General features: G+C 49.6%; 2 protein-coding genes across 2 annotated transcripts in view; both read right to left on the bottom strand.

Annotated features, from left to right (window-relative positions):
* Positions 1–1985: 1985 nt before the first annotated feature.
* On the bottom strand, positions 1986–4353 carry DPM2 (dolichyl-phosphate mannosyltransferase subunit 2, regulatory). Its single transcript, XM_054393517.1, has 4 exons — positions 4329–4353; positions 3735–3824; positions 2546–2648; positions 1986–2253 (listed from the first exon to the last, which is right to left on the bottom strand). Exons 1-4 carry the CDS (start codon positions 4329–4331, stop codon positions 2195–2197), a joined length of 255 nt encoding a protein of 84 aa, XP_054249492.1. The 5' UTR covers positions 4332–4353; the 3' UTR covers positions 1986–2194.
* A 6330-nt stretch (positions 4354–10683) lies between these two features.
* The window catches only part of EEIG1 (estrogen-induced osteoclastogenesis regulator 1), a 32034-nt gene continuing 21962 nt past the window's right edge, over positions 10684–20755 (bottom strand). Inside the window, exons 4-11 of the mRNA XM_054393479.1 lie at positions 18128–18244; positions 17577–17623; positions 14818–14975; positions 13554–13658; positions 13102–13291; positions 12806–12927; positions 11643–11712; positions 10684–10729 (exon numbers count right to left, since the gene is read on the bottom strand). Of these exons, the coding sequence (XP_054249454.1) occupies positions 10684–10729; positions 11643–11712; positions 12806–12927; positions 13102–13291; positions 13554–13658; positions 14818–14975; positions 17577–17623; positions 18128–18244 (855 nt within the window). The remainder of the gene's footprint in view (positions 10730–11642; positions 11713–12805; positions 12928–13101; positions 13292–13553; positions 13659–14817; positions 14976–17576; positions 17624–18127; positions 18245–20755) is intronic.

The raw sequence follows: 20755 nt of genomic DNA, 5'->3' as shown, positions 1-20755 counted from the left end.
ACCAGCACCAGGCTCGGTACCCAGCCCCTCTGTTCTGGGACTGGACGACCTGTGCCAACCTCGGCACCCTCCCCATGTGTCTCTGCACCGATTCCAGCATCGATCCCACATACCCTGGTACTGATCCTGGCACCCATCTCTTATGCCTTGGGACCAATTGTCCTGGTACTGACCCCACCCTGTGCGCCCAGGACTGATCCCAGCACCCATTTCTCTCCACACCTCTTGCTGTGCCCTCTCAGGCAACCCTCAGAATAGGGGGTCCCAGGACCCATCCCTGTGTCCCACAGCCCCTCTCTCACCTTGGTGCACCACTAGCACCCAACCATGCTGGATGTGGGTGAGCTCAGGTGTGATGGGAACAACGCCGGGGCCACAACAATCCAAAACATCTCAGGAGCGTGGGGCAGACAGGCCTCCTGGTACCCTACTCATAGTCTGATGACCCTGGCTGGGCAGTCCTCACCCACAACCCCTCATGGAAGGGCCAAACTGCACAGCACCCACTAGAAATGTCCCCAGAGCAAGCTGCCTGCTGTCCACTTGCCCAGTGAGAGCTGCTGGGCATTTGTTTTCCGTCACTGCTGACAAAGAAATATGAGAAGTAACCTTGAAACTGGTCCCAAGGTTGTCCCCCCACAGGCATCAACTGGGAGGGAAGAGGTGGCAGGGACACAGCTGTGTCTGTGGGCCACACCTGGAGTTGCTCAGAGATTTCAGTACATTTTTACCCCTTTTGCCTCTCTCTGCCCCAGCTCAAACCCACCCTCACAGGGAGGGTTGAACCATATCCAGCAGCAAGGAATTGGGAAAGGAAATGAGATTCCTCAGTGGGAGAAGGGGCAGCAGCAAGAGACTGGCAAGGGAAAACGAGGGGATAGAGGTACTTGGCCTCGGGAAGGGCACAGCCACAGGCACGCGCAATCTGGCAGCATCTGTGAGAGCAGGCAGGCTCAAAGCTGCCTGAACCTCACTCAGGATGCCCTCAAGCCACCAGCACCACCTCTAGCAAGACAGATGATAGGATCTGCTGCTGCCTGTGAGGGGAAGTTCACAAGACATGTGAGAAAGGTCAGTGCCCCAAAACTGCCCTTTTGCTGGAGACAACCTTGGCAGAGTGAAGCAGCCCCTGTGCACAGCAGGGCCAGCACAACATGAGGCACATCCAGACAGGTTCCCTCTGGCACTTCCCTGCCCCCCAGCATGGCACTGGGCACTGCCAGGGCCACACAGCAGAAACCATTTCAGCAGGCCAGCATCACCCCCTTGGCATAGAGTAAGGACTAAGACCTTGTGGACCTTTATTGAGGGTGATTCAGCTTGTTGTAGTCTGTGGAGCTGCCAGGGCACTGTAGCTCGGGGCAGCAGCTGCTGCCAGAAGAAACCCCATAGGGGATGGACAGGGTCCCATCATGCCTGCCCACTCAGCCCCAGCCCAGCTGGCACGGGGAGCCTTGTCTGGGTGTAGGAACCCAGCCAGCAGTTGACAGCTGGGATAGCAATCACACCCCGAATACTTCCTTGTGACCCAGGGCATCTCACCACCCCCAGCTGCAGGACTGCAGGAGGGGACAAAGAGGGCAGTGGTGGCATGGTCTCTGCTACCTCTGCATAGCCAGCCTCACAGAGGTCCCTCTTCAGGAATGCAAGAGCCCAACAGCACCATGATTAGCCCTTCCAGCAGGCAAATGGGGAATGCAAGCCTGCCTTTTCCTAGCTGAAAGTCTCATTTCTTTCCTCAAAACTTGAGTCCATTTTAACTCCCACCACATACCATCTGTAAACATTAAAAAAAAACAAAACAGAAGGAGCAAATTGCTGGACAGGGCAAGAGCAGAGGGGAAGGATTACCCAGAGGCTGAGCAGTGGGCAGGGCTCAGGGCTTGACTCAGTTACAGGTCCTTCAGCCAGAGTGGGCCAAAGCACAGCTGGTACAGGAGCCCCACTTGGGGAGCAGGCCCCTCACAGCTGGGGCTCAGCCCCCTCTTGCAATGAGCCCCGAGGTCAGTTTTGCTTCCCTTTGGTCAGTAAGTTGTGAACTACAGGTGGCTTCATCTCTGCAGGAAGGAACGTGGGAGAACACAGCCGGCTCAGTGCTGAGTGCTCTGGAGCAGGCATCTGCCCACTGCTGCCAGCAAAGTCTTTTCCTGGCTACGATGCTGCAGAGTGGGCACCTTCTCATCCCAGCTGGGCTTCAGTCCGATTTCTTGGCAGGTTTCCTGCTCTTCCACATCACAACCATTATAAAAACACCTACCACAAGAATGAGAACAAATTCAGCCAGAAAACTAATTATGGGCACTTTTAAAACACGTCGTAAGGAGAAACAGAACCTCAGCAGAGCGAGCAAGAAGGAAATCTGCTGCCCAGAGCCTCAAACAGCCAAAATTACACAGGAACACAACCCCCGTGCCAGGCTATGCTGCAGCAGCAGCAGCCACAGAGAGCACGTCATGAGTGTCACACGTTAGCTAACCCCCTAGCAACCCTCTTCTCTCTTCCTAATTTAGAAGTTTCTAATTAGTACCACAGAACTAACACTCACCTATAAATAAAAGCAGCAGCAGCCCAGCTACCACGGGGATGATAACTGCATACTCTCTGGGCAAGAAGTATTGGTGGATGCCATGGTCACTGTCAATGAAGGGCTGCAGAAGACAGAGAGGGGTGTCAGCAGGGGGGTAAATCCCCAGCACCTGCATCCTCGTGGTTTTGAAAGCAGGGCAGAAATATCAGGTGTAAGAAGGCAGTTCTAAAAAAAGGGTGCCCAGACCTGCACCTGGCTCAGCCCACAGCTGCAGGAACACGGCAGCAAAGGCTTCAGAGTTCAGCAGACACAAACAGGTGACTACAGGAGCCAGCACAGGGGTCCTGCACCCCCTGGTTGGGCACAGCTGCTGGCCCACATGGTACTGAACACAGCAAACCCCTGTACTCTCTGCTCTGCTTCATGGCGATGCTACCAGGACCACTGCGCAGAGGCCAGCGGAAGGGTCTGGACACTAGAGAGCAGTGTAGGGATTCCCACACAGTGCAGAGCACACTACACAACTACATACCTGTACAAATGCTTATGGAGCAGCAGAGTGAGCAGCTGCAAGAGGGGAATTCAAAACTCTCAGAGTTTAGAGGGGAAGCTGCCCAGAGTTCAGACATTAGACCTGGTCTCTCGTACTTGGAAAGTTCACAAGGAGATGTTTCTTTCCAGTTGGAAAACCATTAATGATGCCAGCTGATGTGTCCCCAGGAATGGGCAAGCTAGCAGGCTCACAGTCACTTTTTCAGAGCTCTGTATTCCCTAAACTCTTCTTCTCCCTATCAGGCACCACATATGGTAAAAGCAGTGCCCTTTTACGTTTCCTTCTGTGATGTTTCCTTCTGTTGTGAACCAGAACCAGGGATCTAGAGGACTGCAAATGTGAACATCAATGGCAGCACCTCCAGAAGGACTAGGCTTCAGCTCTTGCTTACAGCTCAAGCGAACCTTGGATCTGACACCAGCTGGGTCACTGTGTCCGCAAGCAGCAAGGGCAGGCAGCATGATCGATGCTTGGTCTTGCACAAGTAAAGGCAAGCGCACCCAGAAGGGGCAAGCAAACACAAGAACCTCTGCCCTTACATTTTTAACCAGGCAGCTGGCAGGGCACACAGACACAGTGGAACCTGAACATAGACCAGGCAAACACCTGGTGAGCATGAAGAGACTGAGCATAATGGCCAGAGGAGACCCATACCAGTATGATGATCCAGAGGGTGTAATAAACAAAGAGGACGAGGCTGAAGGCAACCAAGCCGAATCCAACCACCTGGTCTGTTGCTGTGGCCTGCAAAAGGAGAGAGAGTCAGAGCAGGATCCACGCACTGTGGCACCTGCGCAGGAGCATTTAAGGGGCTGCTGCTATTCGTTCAGCCCCAGGTTATGTGACGAAGCACTGAGAGTCTGAAACACGAAGGAGAGCCTCTGCAGAACGGCGAGGGCGACGGGACGAACGGCCGGGCCCTGCTGCTGGGAGCGCTCTCGGAGCTCCCGTCGACCGCGCCGGGTCACATCCCCGCAGCTCTGGCGCGGTCCTCCCAGGCACCGACACCCACTAGTACCGATACTACCCCGAGAACGCGTCACGAGTAGCCGGAACGCAGCTCCCCATCCAGGGGCGGGCAGCCAGGCTGGTTCCCGGCCGCGATTCAGGCCAAGCCCAGCCGGACGTTAAGGGGTCGAGCAAGGGTCAAGTCGCAGGCCGCCGCCTCCAGAGGGGCCCAGGATGGTGGAGCCAGGCCTGTCCCCTCCTCACAGCGTCCCGGCGCGGGGCACACCCGACCCCACTCACCATGGCGACCAGCAGCCCCGTCCTCTCTCCGCCAGCAACACTCTTCCGGGGGAGGCACCAATCAGCGAGCTGTACTCTAACACCGCCCGCCCCTCGCCCAGAGACAGCCAGTCAGCGAGGACGACCTGGGGCCCGAGGCATTGTGGGAGACGTGGGCGCACGTGGCCCGGAGCATGGCGGGAGGTGTAGGCTTAGAGCGGGCGGAGCTCCAGCCTGGCTCACGACATGGGGACGGATGCCCGGGCTATGCGGGGCTACGCTAACCCCCGCTGGGGAAAGGAGAAAGCGGCCGCTGCAGCCCCGGAGCCTGCTTTCGCTAGCACTGGAGTAGAGATTTCCACAGCTGGGGCCCTGCCTGGGGAAGACAAGGCGGATGGTAAATTGATCAAATAGCCAGAAACAGCCCTTTATAGATTTGTTTGGCTGCCCGGTTCCCGGCACAGAGGGTCGCGAGCGGCAGGTAACACCGTGGGCTCTGTGGCAGCAGGTCGCTGCTGTCACTGCCTCACCCACAGCTCTGAGGTCTGTTTTTACAGCTTCAAGCAAGCTTGTCCTGCAGGAAAGCGGAGCAGGGGAGCTTTTTGCTAAAGCATTCCTCTTCCTCTGCCTTCGGTGCTGGCACCTGGTGAGAGGATTGTCTCCTTCCACAGCAGGTACTCTGGATTCATCTGCCACCTGCTGTCTGCGAGTGCTGGAGAAAGTAACTCATTTTGAATGCAGCCAGCTCCAAACTAGCTCCAACGGATGAGACACTCGGGTCCCAACCCTTTCTGGACAGACACATCCAAGGGGAAGGGCAGACCTTGCCTGGCAAGGGGCAGGTGGGGAGGGTGATGAAGCAGAGCCTGAGCAAGGACACCATTTAGGGGAACCCTAGATGTTGCCCACACCTCATGCCTTCCTCTTTCCCCCTGGCTGCAGGTTGTGTAGTGCTGCCAGCATCCCTTCTCCAGCCTTTCTCTTGGCTGCAGAAAGGCTGGCGGGGATCTCTGGTCCCAGTTGCCAAGAAAATCCTAGAAGGCAAAGCCAAATCCTAGTCCAGGGCCCTGCAGGCCAGCAGGCTCCATCTCACCCTTATACTGAAATACATTTAAAACGAGAAACAAAGCAAGAAGAATCATCGTGAAGTACCAAAAAAAACTTTATTTTTTTTTTATTCCCAAACCATAACAACATTTGACATTATATTGATTTCCTCATATATTTGTTATTTCTCTACGTTAGGAACCAGATACAGAAAATACAAACACGATCTGTTGAATCAAAGACGGCACAGCATTCCGTTAGAAAAAGAAACAAACAAACAAAAAAAAAAAAAAAAAACCAAACTAGAGGAGCAAGATAAAAATGGTGAAAAATAGTCATTCCCTCCAGCCCGAAACTTTCCAAGAATCATCATCAAAATAGAGCAGTGGAAGTAGCTTCTCTTTCTATACGCACTTCTGCTTTTAAGAAAAAAAGTTAGATTTATCTTTTAAGATTTCAAAGTGGAAAAAAAAAAAAAAAAAGTTAAAACTATCTTTCAAGCAGTTTTGGAAGTTTGCATAGACCCATTCCCTTTCCAAAAATACCAGCGCTCTCTCTATAGAATCTGATACAAATCGAGTGCGTGCCTCAGCCGCAGGTCACCAAGCTCAGTTCGCTTTCAAGAAAATAAAACACCATCTCCCTTCCCCGCCCTCCCCCCACAAAAATACAGGGCTCTACCTTCTGCTTTGTGTTTGAGGCAAGTCACGAGGCTCAGCCACACCATCTCGCTCACAGCTTCATCCAAATTCCATTTTTTCATTACCCAGGATTCCACCTCCGCTCCCTCCTGACAGGGCAGGGGGCAAAGCAACACGGAGCTGTGGAGGGCATCAGGCTGGGATGGTGTGGGTGGGCTGACAGACACAGCTCTCAGGAGGGAAGCTGGGGGGGGGGAACTTGCCTTCATTATCCCCCCCACTGAGTGAGGAAGTGGCTTTGCAAGGACAAACATCTGCAACCAGGCAGTGTTTGCAGGAAATTGCCCCTGGGGACTAGCCTTGTCCACAGGGCTCAGTCACCAGAGCAAGAACTCGTTCAGCTAGAGACTAGGTGGGGTGGCAGGGGGGGCAGAGGGTGAATTTGCAGTTCCTGGGTAAGGCAGTGAGAAGGGGAGCAGGGACCCCTCTCCAGGAGGGGAGTTTAACCTAGGTGCTCTAGCGTACCTGGAATGAGGTTTTCCCAGAGGTTCACAACAGCATGTGCAGAGTCCAGCTGCACAGCCACCAGTTTAAAAAGAAACAGCAACAACAAAATAAATAAAAGTCAACCCCTCCTACTAAGATGAGAACGAAACAGGTATTTGTCAGGTCTCAGCCTGGTTTGGAATCCTCTAAAAACTGAAGCAAACGTTTAAAAGGACTTGCTAACTTTCCGCAGGGGGCAAAGTGATGTGGCCATGAAGGGGGAGAGATCTCACACCTGCTGCCCATTGCACCAAGGGTCAGGACAGCACCAAGGCCCCCATTTAAAGTGCCAACCAGGTAAAAGAAGAAGATGGAGGAGCAATGTCCTTCTCCCCCTTTTTCCGTCACAATTTCCAACTGAAACCCATCTCCTTCACCAGGTTAAAACAATGCCTATTCTTTTGGACATTGATTTAGTTTATATTGGTTTAAAAAAAAAAAAAAAGTTAGTAGAAAAGTTACATTGAATTTCCCAACTCTTTGCAATGGGCTTCCACCAACTAAAAGTCCAGAAACTGGGAGAGCAGAGCCCACACGTTCCATCTGGCCCTGAAACTGGAGCAGAGAGCCAGCTCTGCTCTGCAGGGTCAGCCAGGCATGAGCAGCTCTGCTCACCCGCATCAGAGGTGCTGGGGACACTGAGTCTTGCCAATAAATGCCTTGAACTCGTTTAAGCCACCTCTGAATCCCCTGAGAAGGGGAACAATCTGGAGAAGAAAGTCCCCCCTCAGCCCTCCCAGGAATAAAATATCAATGAAACAATAATGAAGTCAAAACAACACCAGCCTGCTGGGTTTATAACAAACAAACAAAAAAAAAATTCAATAAACTTCACGACAGAAGGGAAAAAAAAAAAAAAAAAAAAAGGACAAACCCCAAAGGAAAGTAGCCAGCAGTTTGGGTCTGGAAACTGATTCACTTCTTAAAGATTCAAAGTCCAACAAGGAACAGACAGCAGCGATGCCATGAAGGAAAAAGTGCTCTTGAAACACAGCTGCCTGAGAGATGGCAGCCAGTCTGCAGGACAAGCCACCCCACCTCCATCACCACCACCTCCTGTGCCCAGCACTGGCCAGGGACTGCTGGGCACTGCCTGTGATGGATGAGCAGCAGGGATTTAGAAATGGGAGCAGACTGCTCCTTCCTCCCTCTGGGTCTGCTGCGTCTGGGTCCTCCAGCCCTGGCCATGCTGCACCAGGCTGAAAGGCCAGGGCTGCCTTCTTGTTCACAACAAAGAGCAGGAGAGCTAAAAGGCTACATAAAGACCAGGATCTGTGGAATCAACAATAATGTGGAGACAAGGAAGAGATATCCTATGGGACAGTTATCTAAAACACAAGCAGTGATGTGCCAAGCCACTGGAAGAGAAGCCAGAGACATGCCCAGGTCGGCCACAGCTATGTGATGGAGCAGGCTACACCTCTGCCAGCCTGGGAAGATGAGACCAGCCTTCTGAAAAGCTCAAGTGCTTCTCTTGCTTTGCTGGGAAGAGATTCCTCTCTTGTCCCACTAGGGATTTCGTGACAAGCTGAGCTGCCAGCACCTTGGAGCAGCTGACTCTTGCCAATAGGAGCCCAGAAGTAAGCCTTGAGTTCCCAACAGCCCTGACACTGACTGTCATTGTTTTTCATGGGAACAGAAGCAAAGCAGAAGAAGTGAGCCAGGTTTTGGCCTCTTTCCTGGCTTATTTTTTGCTCCTTTCAAGTCCTGGTTGGACCCAATTTCCTGAGGGTCTTCACTAGCCCCTGGCGAGCTGCAGGCACTCTGTACTGGGGAGCTGCCTGACTCTCAACTCCACACAGCCATCCACAGTCAGGGCAGGGACACCCACTGCTGTCTGAGCCTGCTTCTGCCCTCACCCCGACCTGAGCAGAGGGTCAAGCTAGGCCTGGCTTTCTGGCAGAACCCCAGGGAGAGAGAAAAGCGAGCAGTTCTCCCCTTCCTGCAGACATGCAGCATCCCAGGAACAGGGCAGGATGCTGACCAGCCTGCTAGTGAGTGCCAAACCTACCCAGCCTGAATTTAGAAAAGACCACCATTAAAAAAACACCAGCAAGTGTGAAAGAGCTTTTGTTCTAGACAAACTCAAAAGACCCAATACTTTTTCCCTGACACTAAGCCAAAGCAAGGTGTTGTCTGTACCCCCTTCTTACCATAATCCAAATATAATTCCCTTTAAAGGGAAAGAGTGAAAATGATCTGTAACCTACAGCTGGTCTGTCCAAATACAGAAAGAAACCTCTTGACTCATAAAGAGAAACCATCAAAACAGTGAAAGCAGCTGTATAGCTTTGCCACATTGCCTAGCACTCTCCCCATGCAGCCATCACTGGTTAGCAGGGCAAGAAATAAAGCAAAATATATAAATCACAACCCTTTCATTCCTTGTTTCTCATTCTGCCCAATTCCCTTTTCCAGTAGCTCATCTGCATGCATTCTGGCCACAGAGACCACAGTCAATCAATCCTTTTTTTTTCCCCCCCTCCTTTAAAAAAAAAAAAAAGGCTTTACAGTAACTAAGAATTTGAACAACAATGTGACCAGTTACAAGTTCTTTCCTTGCTGAGTGTGGGCCTGTGCCCACACACGTGTCAGGAGGGCACGTTCCCAGCCATGCCCAGGAGCATGCCACTGCTCCGAGTGCTTGGCCACTGAGTGCTACTACAGTAAAAGAGGAAAGGGCACTCTACAGAAGTAGCTTATTGGCTGTGAGTCTCTGTACAGGAAGGGCTGGAAGCACAGCCTGCTGATGGCCCACGGCAGGACTCTGCCTAGATCCTTGTCTGAAACTCAGCTGCCAGGATGATCTCTAAGTGGGAGCTGAAAGGGACTGACATCTCTGCCACACGCTGCAAAGAAGAGGCATCTTAACTGTCATCAAACAACTGCAGAAACCAAACCCAAAGAAGAACAATTGAAAGGTCAACCAGAAAACAGTTTGAAGCATTGTCAGAAGAGTTCACTCACCACAGAGCAGGTAAAAGCAGCTGCTGTGGCTAATGCACCAGAAAACACCCATTCTACCTTTGAAGGCAGGGACAGTGGCTTCTCCCCAGCCCCAGAAGCAATCAGCTCAGGCACAGATCCCTGCTGACAGGGCAATAAAGGCCAGCCAACACCAGTCCCCTTACTGGCCCAGGCCAAGAGAGGCAACTGTTAACCATCACCACAACAGAAAGACCACCATAATCAATTGCTCTGGCCCAGGGGAGGCCTATCAAATAACCAGATTCTTTCACAGTCCAAGAAGGGCATTTCCCTTCCTGAACCAAAAAAAACCCCAACCAAGCAAAAAAATAGAGGCTTTGTATTCCAAGCTCCAACAGTGACTGCTTGCTGAATCAGTCCAGTGAACAGGGATTACACTCCTGGAACAGCAAGTAGAAGCCTCTTCCAGGTAAAATCTGGAACCTCTAAAGTGCTCCTGCTAATGCTAGTAGATGATCACTGCCCTTCCATGCCCAGCAGTGGAAGGGCATAATGCAGTTAGTGGTAGAACAGCACTAGCATTTAACCATTGGTCAGCTCCCATCTGCATTGGGGTAGTTTTCTGCAACACACTTTTGGGAGCTATTTCCTATGAGAAGAGGATGTCTGGGGATTTGAGGGTGAGGAAGGTGAAGTGCACACCATAGCATACCTTGTTCAGTTAAACTGTTGCCTTAGACCCCTTGCAGAGTCAATGGAATAAAGCATCCTGCAAGCGGCCATTTCACTGTGTCACCAACAAGCAGCTCTCGGTTTGGTTACAATGGTTTCCCCCTCCCCCAGTGGTTTGAAGAGTTCACAGTGGTATAACCCAATGTTTTGGGGAGATAGAAGCTGAGAAGTCCCCTGTTGCAAGTGAATGGGTGGAATGTGGGATGCAGATGAGAAACATCCTCTAGGACACCTTGTGTCTGATCAGAAACAGGGGAAGGCAGGCACTGGAAGAACTGGGAAGCAGAGAAGGGAAATGCCAACACGGGGAAAGTGCATGATCTGGAGTGGTCTCAGAGGAGTTCTGCAGTGCAAACGTATGGGGAGGGGCATGGAGAAATCCCTTCTGGAATGCTGCATGATGAGAGGTAAAGGTTGGCATCCATGTGGCAGCAGACTGGGTAGGGGGCCTGTTTCCAGCAGCTCTACCCTGTTCTTCACATTTAGTGGGTTTCAATCACTACTGGCTCATAAACTCCAGATGAGACCCTGGGGAGGCAGAGGGGAAGAAGATGAGAAAGCCAGGTTATCTTCCTCAGCCACTTAGAACAAGTCCTTACTTAGGCCTCTCCACTGGCAAACACCTCCCTCTAACTCCACCCAAAATACCAAGTCAGCGTGGCGAGAAGTCAGCCCTCCTAACACAGACCAGACAGCTACGTGGCAAGCTAACCCCAGAGCTCTTGAAAGAACTGGGCTTAACACATGAATCCTTCTGAAGTAGAGCTCTTGAAAGAACTGGGCTTAACACATGAATCCTTCTGAAGTACAGAGGAAAAGGAGGAGTATCCTGAGCAAAGAGCCAGTGTTCCTGGCTTTGCTGTGCCCCCCATTTTGGCACCAACTCGACACATCTTTGCATCACCGATACTGCTTTTCTGTTGTTAACCTCAAAAGGTGCTAGAAAAGGCTCAAACACAGCTAGCCAAATCACTGTACTAAGAGCTACTGTGGCAAGAAGAAGTTTTACTTGTTCAGAAGTCTTTCATGAAAGAACAAGCCTTCCAGGATGATGGAGGAGGCAGGCAGAAGGGACAATAAACCCAAATGCTGCTGTTTTACTGCAGGCCAGCAGGAGGCAAAGCTCCCTGCCTTCAGCTGGGTGCAGCAGCAAACAGGAATCGACTTCTACCATTTTGTCCTTCCACTCCTTACTTCTGTTCTTGGATCCAACAACTAGGATCATGTTATCCCTCTGAGCTCCTGCTGAGAGCTGCATTCCAGTGCAGCTGTAGCCTGTCACCAAAGGGATCCCAGGGGTGTAAATGGGGGAATAACACCACCATGTAGCACATGATGTTGAGAAATGTCTCCTGTAGCAAAAGGTGAAAGTTTCCTGGGTACAAAATGCTAACTAAGCTCTCTGGAGCCCTGCTGTCTGCCAGCCTTTCAGGAAGCCTACCTGTTTCCCAGCTGAATACCACTCAATGTAGTTGTTCCATCTCTGCTCACAAACAACCTCAGGTTACTGTCTGCAGATAGAAAAGAAAGACATCAAAATCCAGAACCACCAAGGGCTGCCAGCTGCCCTCCTCACAGGTGCATCACACAATGCTCAGCACAGGAACAAGTGTGTTTCTGTCAGGGCAGGTGCATGCTTTCTGGTGTTCCCACAGTAACAGAGCCTCAGGTACAAATCAGCCACACCATTAAGCTTTGGGAGAGTAGATGCAGAGAAATTAATTCAGTGGCACCCCACCAGCTGCTTCTTTTAAGGCAATTCTATTGATGCAAGCTCTTGGTGAGCTTAAACTCATCTGAACAGATGAGATGTGGGACTTCATGCTGCTGCTGTACTCTAACTGGAGAAGAGACTCAGACTGTTCTGCTGGTGACAAGTGGCTACATTGAGTCTAGTTTTAACCCATGCTGAGTGAGGTGTAAATCCTCACAGGACGAGAGTGCTGTCATGAGCAGTGGTCTAAGTGACTAACAGTAAACTCTAGAAGCATGAATAACAAACCTGGCTCAAGTTTATAACTCATCAAGAAACCTCAATTAGATGAACAAAAATTGGTTTGTGGCTAAATCAGAAAATTAAACCGAATGCAGCAATATTCTTAGTTTTCTTTAACAGATGATGTGACTGCAAAGGAGAAAACCCTTCCTTGGCTGCTTGGACCTGACCACCAGCACACTGGAACCCATCTTCCTTCCCAACTTTTTGCAGAGACTTGATCTTTACCCTCCAGTTGTGCTCTCTGTCTTTAATAAATACCCTTGGGCTGACCCTGGCTGAAGGCCACCAGAGCAGCACAGCCAGCTGATGTAACTAATTTCCACTGCACTGAGGAATCAGTATGTTTCCCCTCTCCCCCTGTACGTTAGTGCTACTGTCCAACCTCTGCTGTAGGGTGTAGAACAGCTGCAAGTGCTGTTTGCTAACAGATGTGCAGCTCTCAAATCCATGTGGTTTATCTACCTGAGGAACACCTAGCAAGCACTGAAAGCAAATTGCTGTCAAAAGGGGAAGGGAGTCCATGGCAGGTCAGATCTGACTGTGAAAGCTTGGCAGCCTTGCTAAAGGAACAGTCAAGAGCTTCCCTTTGGGACTCCTCCTCTCACCTTCAGTATTGCTGACATCTGTGAAGTCCTGACTCTGCATTATTTTCTCCACTATATCATCAGCATCAATCCTGGTGTCATCCACTCGGGTTGGGTGACTCTCCACTGAATCCTTTTTCCTCCTGAGGAGAGAAAATAAAGGCAAATCTCACTCATCTTTTCAAGATGCAGACTTTCATATACTGCCCTGCTTCTCTTGGCAATAGCCTCCTCAGCAGCTACAATCCAATCTGCTGCTGCACGAAGGACTCTGCCTTGCCCTGCTGGAGAAGAGGCTTTGCTTCACAGTTCCTTACCGGGAAGGTCTCTCCAGCAGAAGGGCTGGTCTGGGGGGGCGAGGTGGCTTCTCCAGCTTGTGGTCCCGCTCCCCCTCAGGACACTCCACAGTCATGCTCAGCCCTCCAGAGGCACTGCTGCTGGTGGAGGTGTTCCGGCGATGGGTCAGGTCAGACATGCTGGAGGAGCGAGAGTGCTCTGTGCTGTAACCTGCAAACACAGGGGGATCACAAACCAGACCTTCTCCCCTTCCTGGCACCACAGCTCACAGGCTGGGCAGCTTCAGACCAGCATTTCTGCTCCCAGATACAGAGGTTTAAACGTACACCTACGTGCTCATCTGCGGATACTAAATGGGAGGTTGATATTACAGAGCAAGGTGAGAGAGGTGGCTGCACTCTCCCAAGAGCTTGTGGTAGGAAAACAAATGGAGGAGGCCAGCGCTGGCAGAGCTGTGTGCATCAATAGTTACCAGAGATCTTGGACTGCTGGCTGGCGTAGCTGGAGTTCCGTGAGTGCCCCGAGTGGAAGACTTCCTCTGGGCTGGACAGGTTCTGATCTGGTTCTTCTGGGACACCTGCCAAGGAACAACAGGACAGTCTGTAGCTGTAACCAAGCCAGCACATTGCCCACTGATCACCTTGGGCTGGAGGCTGATCTTGGGATGCTAGATAAGGAAGGGGCAAGTCAGCTGGCAGAGCCCTGCTGTACAGGGTAGCACAGTGCTCAGAAGCAGCTGGGGAATGGGGAAGACAACAATGAGCTGCTCTGTCCAATTTATCACTAATTCAAGCATCCAGCACCTGAATTTATAAGCATCTCTGGAGGCTTGAAGGAGCTAGAAAAACACACAGTATCTGAGGCTGTCCATAGCTAAAAGCATTAAGTTAAAACCAAGAAAACATCAGATGGCCACTGGCAGGAAAGCATTACAACCTCTCTTTTGGTGCTTCTGCTGTTACTACCTTTCCCCTTCTACTACTCACAGGACAGCCCATGCCATTTAAGCCACATCTGAATTTGATGCAGAAACCTCAGCATAAGCTCTGCTCCTTTGCTACTGCCCCTGCTTGTCTCTCCTACAGGAACCTTATCCAACAGCACATGAGTGTAACATGTTAGGCAGCTTTCTAAGAGCAGCACTTGCACACTGTGCTAAGTCAGTGAGGTGATGAGCCCAGAGTGCTATTTTGGTGCAGTGTATCTGCCTGCACATTCAGAATGTGCTAGGAAAGGGGGAAAAAAAAAGGCAGCTATGGGAAAATGCAGTGCCCTTGAAAATGGGCTCATACAGAAGCCAAAAGAACTCTGCATCAGCAGCTGGAACAAGGCCATTAGACTTCAAATCAACCTCTAAAACCTTCAGAGGAACTTTTCTAGAAGACAAGTCTGAGCCACAGAATAGCTGAGTGGAGAACAATGTTAAGTGCCATTGCACACAACAGAAAGCAGGGATAAGTGCAATACATGAATTATTAACTCCCTAGCAAAAAGAACAAACTGCTTTATCTCCATTGACAGAAATATGCATGTGGCAAAGACTCCTCCTTCCTCTCCTCAGCTGTACTTAATAGATGGGTTTGTTTTTCTCAGTTTTCTTAATGAGCAAAGGGGCGAGGATGGGTGTGGAAAAAGACAAGAAATTAAAATGTTTCTGTGCTTCCAACTGCTAGGAAAAACAAAAGAATGTCCAAGCACAGCCAAGGCTTGCATGGCTCCAGGGAGGGCATTCATACCCGTGCTGAGAATGGTAGTTCTTGGCTTGGTCTGACGCAGAGAGCCAATTGTGGCTGAACTGCTGCTGCTGCTGCTGGTGGTTCCCTCGCCCTTACAGGTCAGCTGCAGGGTAGAGTCCTGTCCTGGTATGGTGATGGATTTGGCGGTGGAAGGAGGCCTGGAATCAGAAGTGAAGAAGGTTACAAACTGCCAGGCAGGGACCAGCAATCACCCCACTGCACTCTGCTTTATCAAGAGGGTTCCCCTGCCTGCCCCTATGCTTCAAGGTTGGGGGGGAAGCTGGCAGCCCTCTGTGAATAGTGGTGCACAGGGTGATGTTGGAGATTTTTTCCCCCTACATGCAGGACTCTGGTCTTCCCTACCTCATCCTGCATCTGGACAGCATTACAAGAAAAAGTAAGTTTCTGAGGGTAAATTAAGGTAAAAAGGAACCATTAAATCATTTAAACACACAGACTCTAAACCTGCACTATCCTCCAGAAGATCACCCAGAGCTGCCCTTTCACCCTAGCAGACATCCAGGCTTCATAAACAGAAACCAGTTTGCTGTTGTCCAGCTCTCCATTCCAGTGTCCTTTCACTACACCTTTCTGACTCAGGTCAAAAATAAATCTTTTATCTCAGTGAATCTGTCCCCTTGTGACAGTACTTTTACAACCATCAAATAACCTCTCCATTTTTTTCAGCTGATGATTAAACTCCTGTTCAGTGAGACTAAAGCTGTTTTCCAGCTGTCAAAATTATTTTTCTGATTCTTCTGTGTGCTCCCAACATCCCTTTGTAAATGCTGACAGCAGGGCAGAGCTGCGAGTGCCTGCAGCCCCCCTCCCTTCCTCCAGAAGCACTTTTGGGTGGAAGCCACAGCATGTGCAGCATGGCAAAGTGAATATTCCAGTTGGGGCCCTAACCTTCCTGTAGCCTGAAGTCTGAACTGGAACTAATGGGTCAGATCATGCTTTATAACTGAGGAGTGAGAAAGAAAAAAAATTTTTTTTTTGCACTTGGAGCTCTGAGGGAAGATGCTCCATGAGAAGACCTTTGCAGGATTTGGGGAGCTGGGAATATTCTACATGAGCAGCCAAAGAGCTATGCTGTAAAGGTTTCAGGAAACCCACAGCATGCCTCCACCAAGGGGAAAACCCTCCCTGATCACGTTATCAGTAATTTACATGCACTGGGTACTTTGGGGACTTTGCTTTGCAGGTTAATAAGGCCTTAACAGCCTTGCTCAAACAAGCTGTTCCTGCAGCAGCTGTTGGAGCAGCTCTGTTGGCTCAGGCTGCTCTGCCCCCTTTTACAACACCCAGGAGGAGAAGGTTCATCTGAACACTGCAGAAAGTCAGTGCTCGGAAGTGATTTCCCAGCACAGTTTAATTCCTGCCTAATCCCCTAATGAGTGTCATTTCTCAAAAGCTCTACTGATAAAGAACTATTCTCCATGCAAAGCTGCCATTTTTGGACATTTGCACATCATCAACATAAAAGGGAAAAAACCTGGAATGATTGCAAAATTCCTTTAATAAAATCAGGTTTGACTTTCAGACTGACCCTGCTTCAATTAAATGGCTATTTATATCCAATTCTGTATCACTTTCAGCCACTCTAAACAGTGGGACTTGCTTCCACAGTGCAGGAGCAACAGGTATTTTTGTCAGACATGTTATTGCCAGACATCCTAGTACTCTAGATTCAAAACATCTGTTCCTGTTATAAAGTTATGGCTTAAGAGACCCAAAGCTTCTTTATTACAATTCCATCTGAAGCAGAAATGTTTCAGAACGAGATGACACTGCATTTAGGGGTTGAAAGCCTCAGAAAATGCTGCAGCAGCACTACAAATCGCCTTCACAAAATAAAGCTACCAAAAATTATGCAGCATTTTATCACAAGAATGCAATCTAATTTATGCACTTCAAGCCAGCTCCTAAAATTGGACCTTTTAGGTCAGATTATCACTGCTGCAGAGGTGGCCTCGAGGTAAAGCTTTCTTCTGCCACTCTGTTGGGAGTCAACACAAAATATTTCTATCAGCACACAGCAATCCTGCTGTGTTCAGTCACAGCTCACAGCACACTAAGGCAGGCTGCTTTGGACTGCAGAGCCTTGAAGCTGTGCTGCAGCAGGAAGGTTGATGCTGGGGGTATGTTCGTTAGCAACAAATCTGCTTGGTAGCTTAACGGTGCTGATTCTTTCCTTTGACAATGTATTTCGAAGGACATGATTGCAGTTTCTCTGCTAATTAATAAAAATTGTGAAGCCAGGCCCCTATATGACAAGGAGAATTAAAATGTTTTAGCCCTGCAGTATTTTTGCTGAGGTTTCAATTCCAGATCTTTATCCTGTGTGATTTGTGCTGAAGTGTATCTATTTCCAAGATTGTTTTCTTCATTGACCTTTCCCTTCTCACAGGTCAGTGAAACCAAGTCCAGAGGTATGAGAAATTCTATCCTTTCATGCAAAACATCAACTTTGTCATCAACATCCTTTGGTTTCCAAAACCTGACTGACACTAGCAGAGAAAATACTGTCCCCAGCCAATAACAAAGCTGGGAAAACCTGAGCAGAGAACAAACCAGGCTGGCTATGCTCTTCTGGCTGACTCAACCATCTAGACCACTAGTTTCAAGCTTTCCCCTGTACCTCCCAATACCAAGGGCACCTTTTTTCCCTTCCCATCAATTTTAGTCTCCAGAAGAGAACAGCAAAAGCATCATGTATCCTGAGCTGGCCAGCACAGAGCAAGCCCCCAGAAACTCACGTTTTGAAGCAGGGGTCCCCTGAGAGCAGGGACATTCCGATTGTGACCTGGGGAGGGAGGACAAGACACATTGTTAGCCGTGCTGCAGGGAGCTCCTCACTTCACAACAGCCAGGAGGTCAAGGGCTAGGTGTAAAGATCTAGCAAGACCTAGCTCCTTTCCAAAGGGAATCAACTTCAGAGATTTAGCAAGGCACTTCCCTCCCTGCCTCAAATCACTGGCAGCAGTAACTAACTCCAAGTAACAGTGGCTCAGCAGGACACCAGCCTGGCCACCCTGACAAAGCACTTAGAACTTTCCCCCCCCTCCTATTCAGGGTTTCTTTGATGACAAAAGAATGCTGTCAAGGGTCATTGCTTGGCCAAATGGATGCCAAGAAATCAAAGGGCAACTCTGACAATGAGAAGCTTCCCAAGCCAGACTAGAAGCATAAAAGCAAAATCCTGCCTCTCTATGTAACAGGACCTTCTCTGAGGCCTGCCACTGCACTCTGGCTGTGATCTTTCCAAATTCAACAGCAGGATTTCCACTGGCAGTACTGGCTGCTGTACCTTCAGGATGGAGTTGTCCTGTCGGGTGTTCTTAGTATCATATCCCTCCAGCAAGCAGCAACGGACAGTGGATCCAGAGCCTGCAAATTCTGCCAGATTTAGATCAGCAAAGCCCAGCTGTAGCCAAGGAAACAATGGAGGGGAAAGGGAGAGAACAAAAATTATTCACTAAAGGGATATGTAGCATAACACAGAGAAAAGGAAGAGAGCACATCTGTGAGCAGAGACAGAAACAGGAGCTGGTACACAATGTCACGACTGTGAAGACCACCTTCTGAGAATGGGCAGGGTCACCTTCCTAATCCCAAGCCAGGTGGACACTTGGAGGCCTTCAGGAAGCCAGCCCCACATGGAGGAAGGATGCACGGCAGTGCTGCTGGCCAGGACAGCGTTAACCAGCCCGCAGCCGTTGCATAACCAAGGACATGGAAGGCACTAGGTCAACGATGTGGAAAAAACAGAATCATGCATACACAAACATAATAAGGCACTCTTTGTGCTGGGCCATCCCAGAATGCAGTGGAGCATGTGAAGCAGGAGATGAAAGGATATTGTTACAGAGGAAAGTGACACCGTCCCAAAAACTAAACCTGAGACTTGCAGCACAGCAAGCTGGAAGCCCAGAGCCACGCAGCAGTGCCTGAGCCTCACCCCCACAGATGCAGCTGCTGGGCTGGGGAACTCCTGGAGCAAAGTTTCCTTAACACTGCCAAGATTTAACTAGGAAGTTGTGTGTTTGACAGGCAGAAAGGAAGAGAAATATTTGGAGAGATTTAGTTGTGAGCTCTCTAAACCTTCCCTAACAAAGAGGAAGCAAATAGGGGAGGTGACAGAAAGCTGAAGATCACAGGAATTCTAAGAGGTTCCTGATGCCTCTAGAGTAAAGACAAACACAATAATGAGTACTTTTGTTTTCTTGCTCCAGCACCTGCCATATTAATACAGCATTTCCAAGGAAAAGTTACAGCTCCTTTTACACTGAGCTTCAGCAATGCAAGTCAGTCATGTCTCATCTAATCTGATCAGGAAGAGGTGCTGCACCCCATATTTAGCCAAACAATCCAAGCATGGAGAGTTTGCGTCACTTCAACACACAGTCAGCTTCCAGGAGAACAGAGAGCAGGTGGAGAAGCAGCAGCTCAGCCTGAGCTGTTCTTCTGTGCACTACATTTCTCCTGCCCTGGTGCTGGCAGCAAGATGATAAAACTGAACAGGGAGCCCCAAAGAGCAGAACCATCCTAAATAAATGTGGTGCTCTGTCAACTGTGGAAGCTGAGAGTGAGTCACAGAACAAACCAGTCACTGTTGTATGAACTCTGGCCCCCACTGTTCCAAATCAAAACTCTAAACCCTATATAGTCTGCACAGGACACATGACTCAGGGAACCAGGAAAGAGTCCAACAGAGGGCCATAAAGATGATTAGGAGGCTGAAACATCTCTGTTATAAGGAGAGACAGAGACCTGAGGCTCTTTAGCCTGGGAAGGAGCAGACTGAGAGGGGATCTTATCCATGGTGATCAATATCTAAAGGGTGCAGCTCATGATGATGGGGATGGGCTCTTTTCAGTGATGGCCAGGGACAGCAACTGTTGCCCCTTCACATGACTAGAACACAGTTGGCTTCTTGGCTTCACTTGAATTTAAGGAGAAACTTCTTTCCTCTGAGGGTGATGGAGCACTGGACCAGGCTGCCCAGAGAGGTTGTGGAGTCTCCTTCTCTGGAGACTTTCAAAACCCACCTGGACATTGTGATCCTGGGCAACCTGATTTAGCTGCACCTGCATTAGCAGGGTGGTTATAGTAGATCTCCAGAGGTCCTTTCCAACCCCTAACATTCTATGAGTCTGTGATTCAGGGGAGGACAGCAGTAAGATTAGCATAGCTGCTTCCTCTGTCCCATTCTCAAAGGGGAACAAGAGCAAAGGAAAAAAAAAATGTGGGATAGAGCAGGAAGCTTTCTTCAGGAAAAAAAAATGAAGAAAAAAGACCCCTAACATTTCTCTCTTGTCCCTCCCTAAGAATTCCCTTAACACCAAGTGCTTCTCCAGCCTTGGCTGTAGATGTTCTTCTGTCTCTTCTAGCCAAGGGCTACACTGCTTGCTGAATATTCACTGATAAGGGAAAAAAAAAGTGAAATTTTATCTCTCAGAGATAAACAGGATGGGAGAAAGCCACAGAGGGAGCTGCAATCCATCACTGTGACAAAACTGGAGGATGGAAGAGAGACAGCACAACCACACCAGAAGAACAACATGGCACAGGAGTGGCCCAGGCCAAGATCTCTCTTCCTCCACCACAACACTAGCTTCTCCAAGAAGATCGACATCAGAGGACAGTGTGGGAGGACTGTGCAGTAACCCATACAGTGTGCTGAGGTCAGAAGCTCTTCTCAGGAAGCAAATTCCCAGTATATAGAGGAAGGATCCCTTAACAAAAGGATGTGTTCAGATGTAACCTTTCAGAATAGTTTCCTCAGTTTTCCAGCCAGCTGATGGTGTTTCTTCCAGCTTGGGGAAAGAGTTTCCGCTTTATCAGTCCTTCCTGTTGGCTTCCTCTCCATAACCCCTGACACTGAGGTGATATTAACGTCACACCAAAAGGTGCGTGAGTTGATGGAAACTCTGTC

The sequence above is a fragment of the Indicator indicator genome, chromosome 28 (genome assembly GCF_027791375.1).
Source record: "Indicator indicator isolate 239-I01 chromosome 28, UM_Iind_1.1, whole genome shotgun sequence".
Lineage (NCBI taxonomy): Eukaryota > Metazoa > Chordata > Aves > Piciformes > Indicatoridae > Indicator > Indicator indicator.
This window is presented reverse-complemented; position numbering and strand designations above follow the sequence as displayed.

What these genes read in the sequence shown, in the direction of transcription:
- DPM2 (XM_054393517.1), bottom strand. An exon ending in CCCTCTGGATCATCATACTG is followed by an intron (nt 2,649 to 3,734) that starts GTATGGGTCTCC and finishes TGTCTTCTGCAG; the next exon opens with CCCTTCATTGACAGTGACCA. An exon ending in GCTGCTGCTTTTATTTATAG is followed by an intron (nt 2,254 to 2,545) that starts GTGAGTGTTAGT and finishes TTCTTGTGGTAG; the next exon opens with GTGTTTTTATAATGGTTGTG.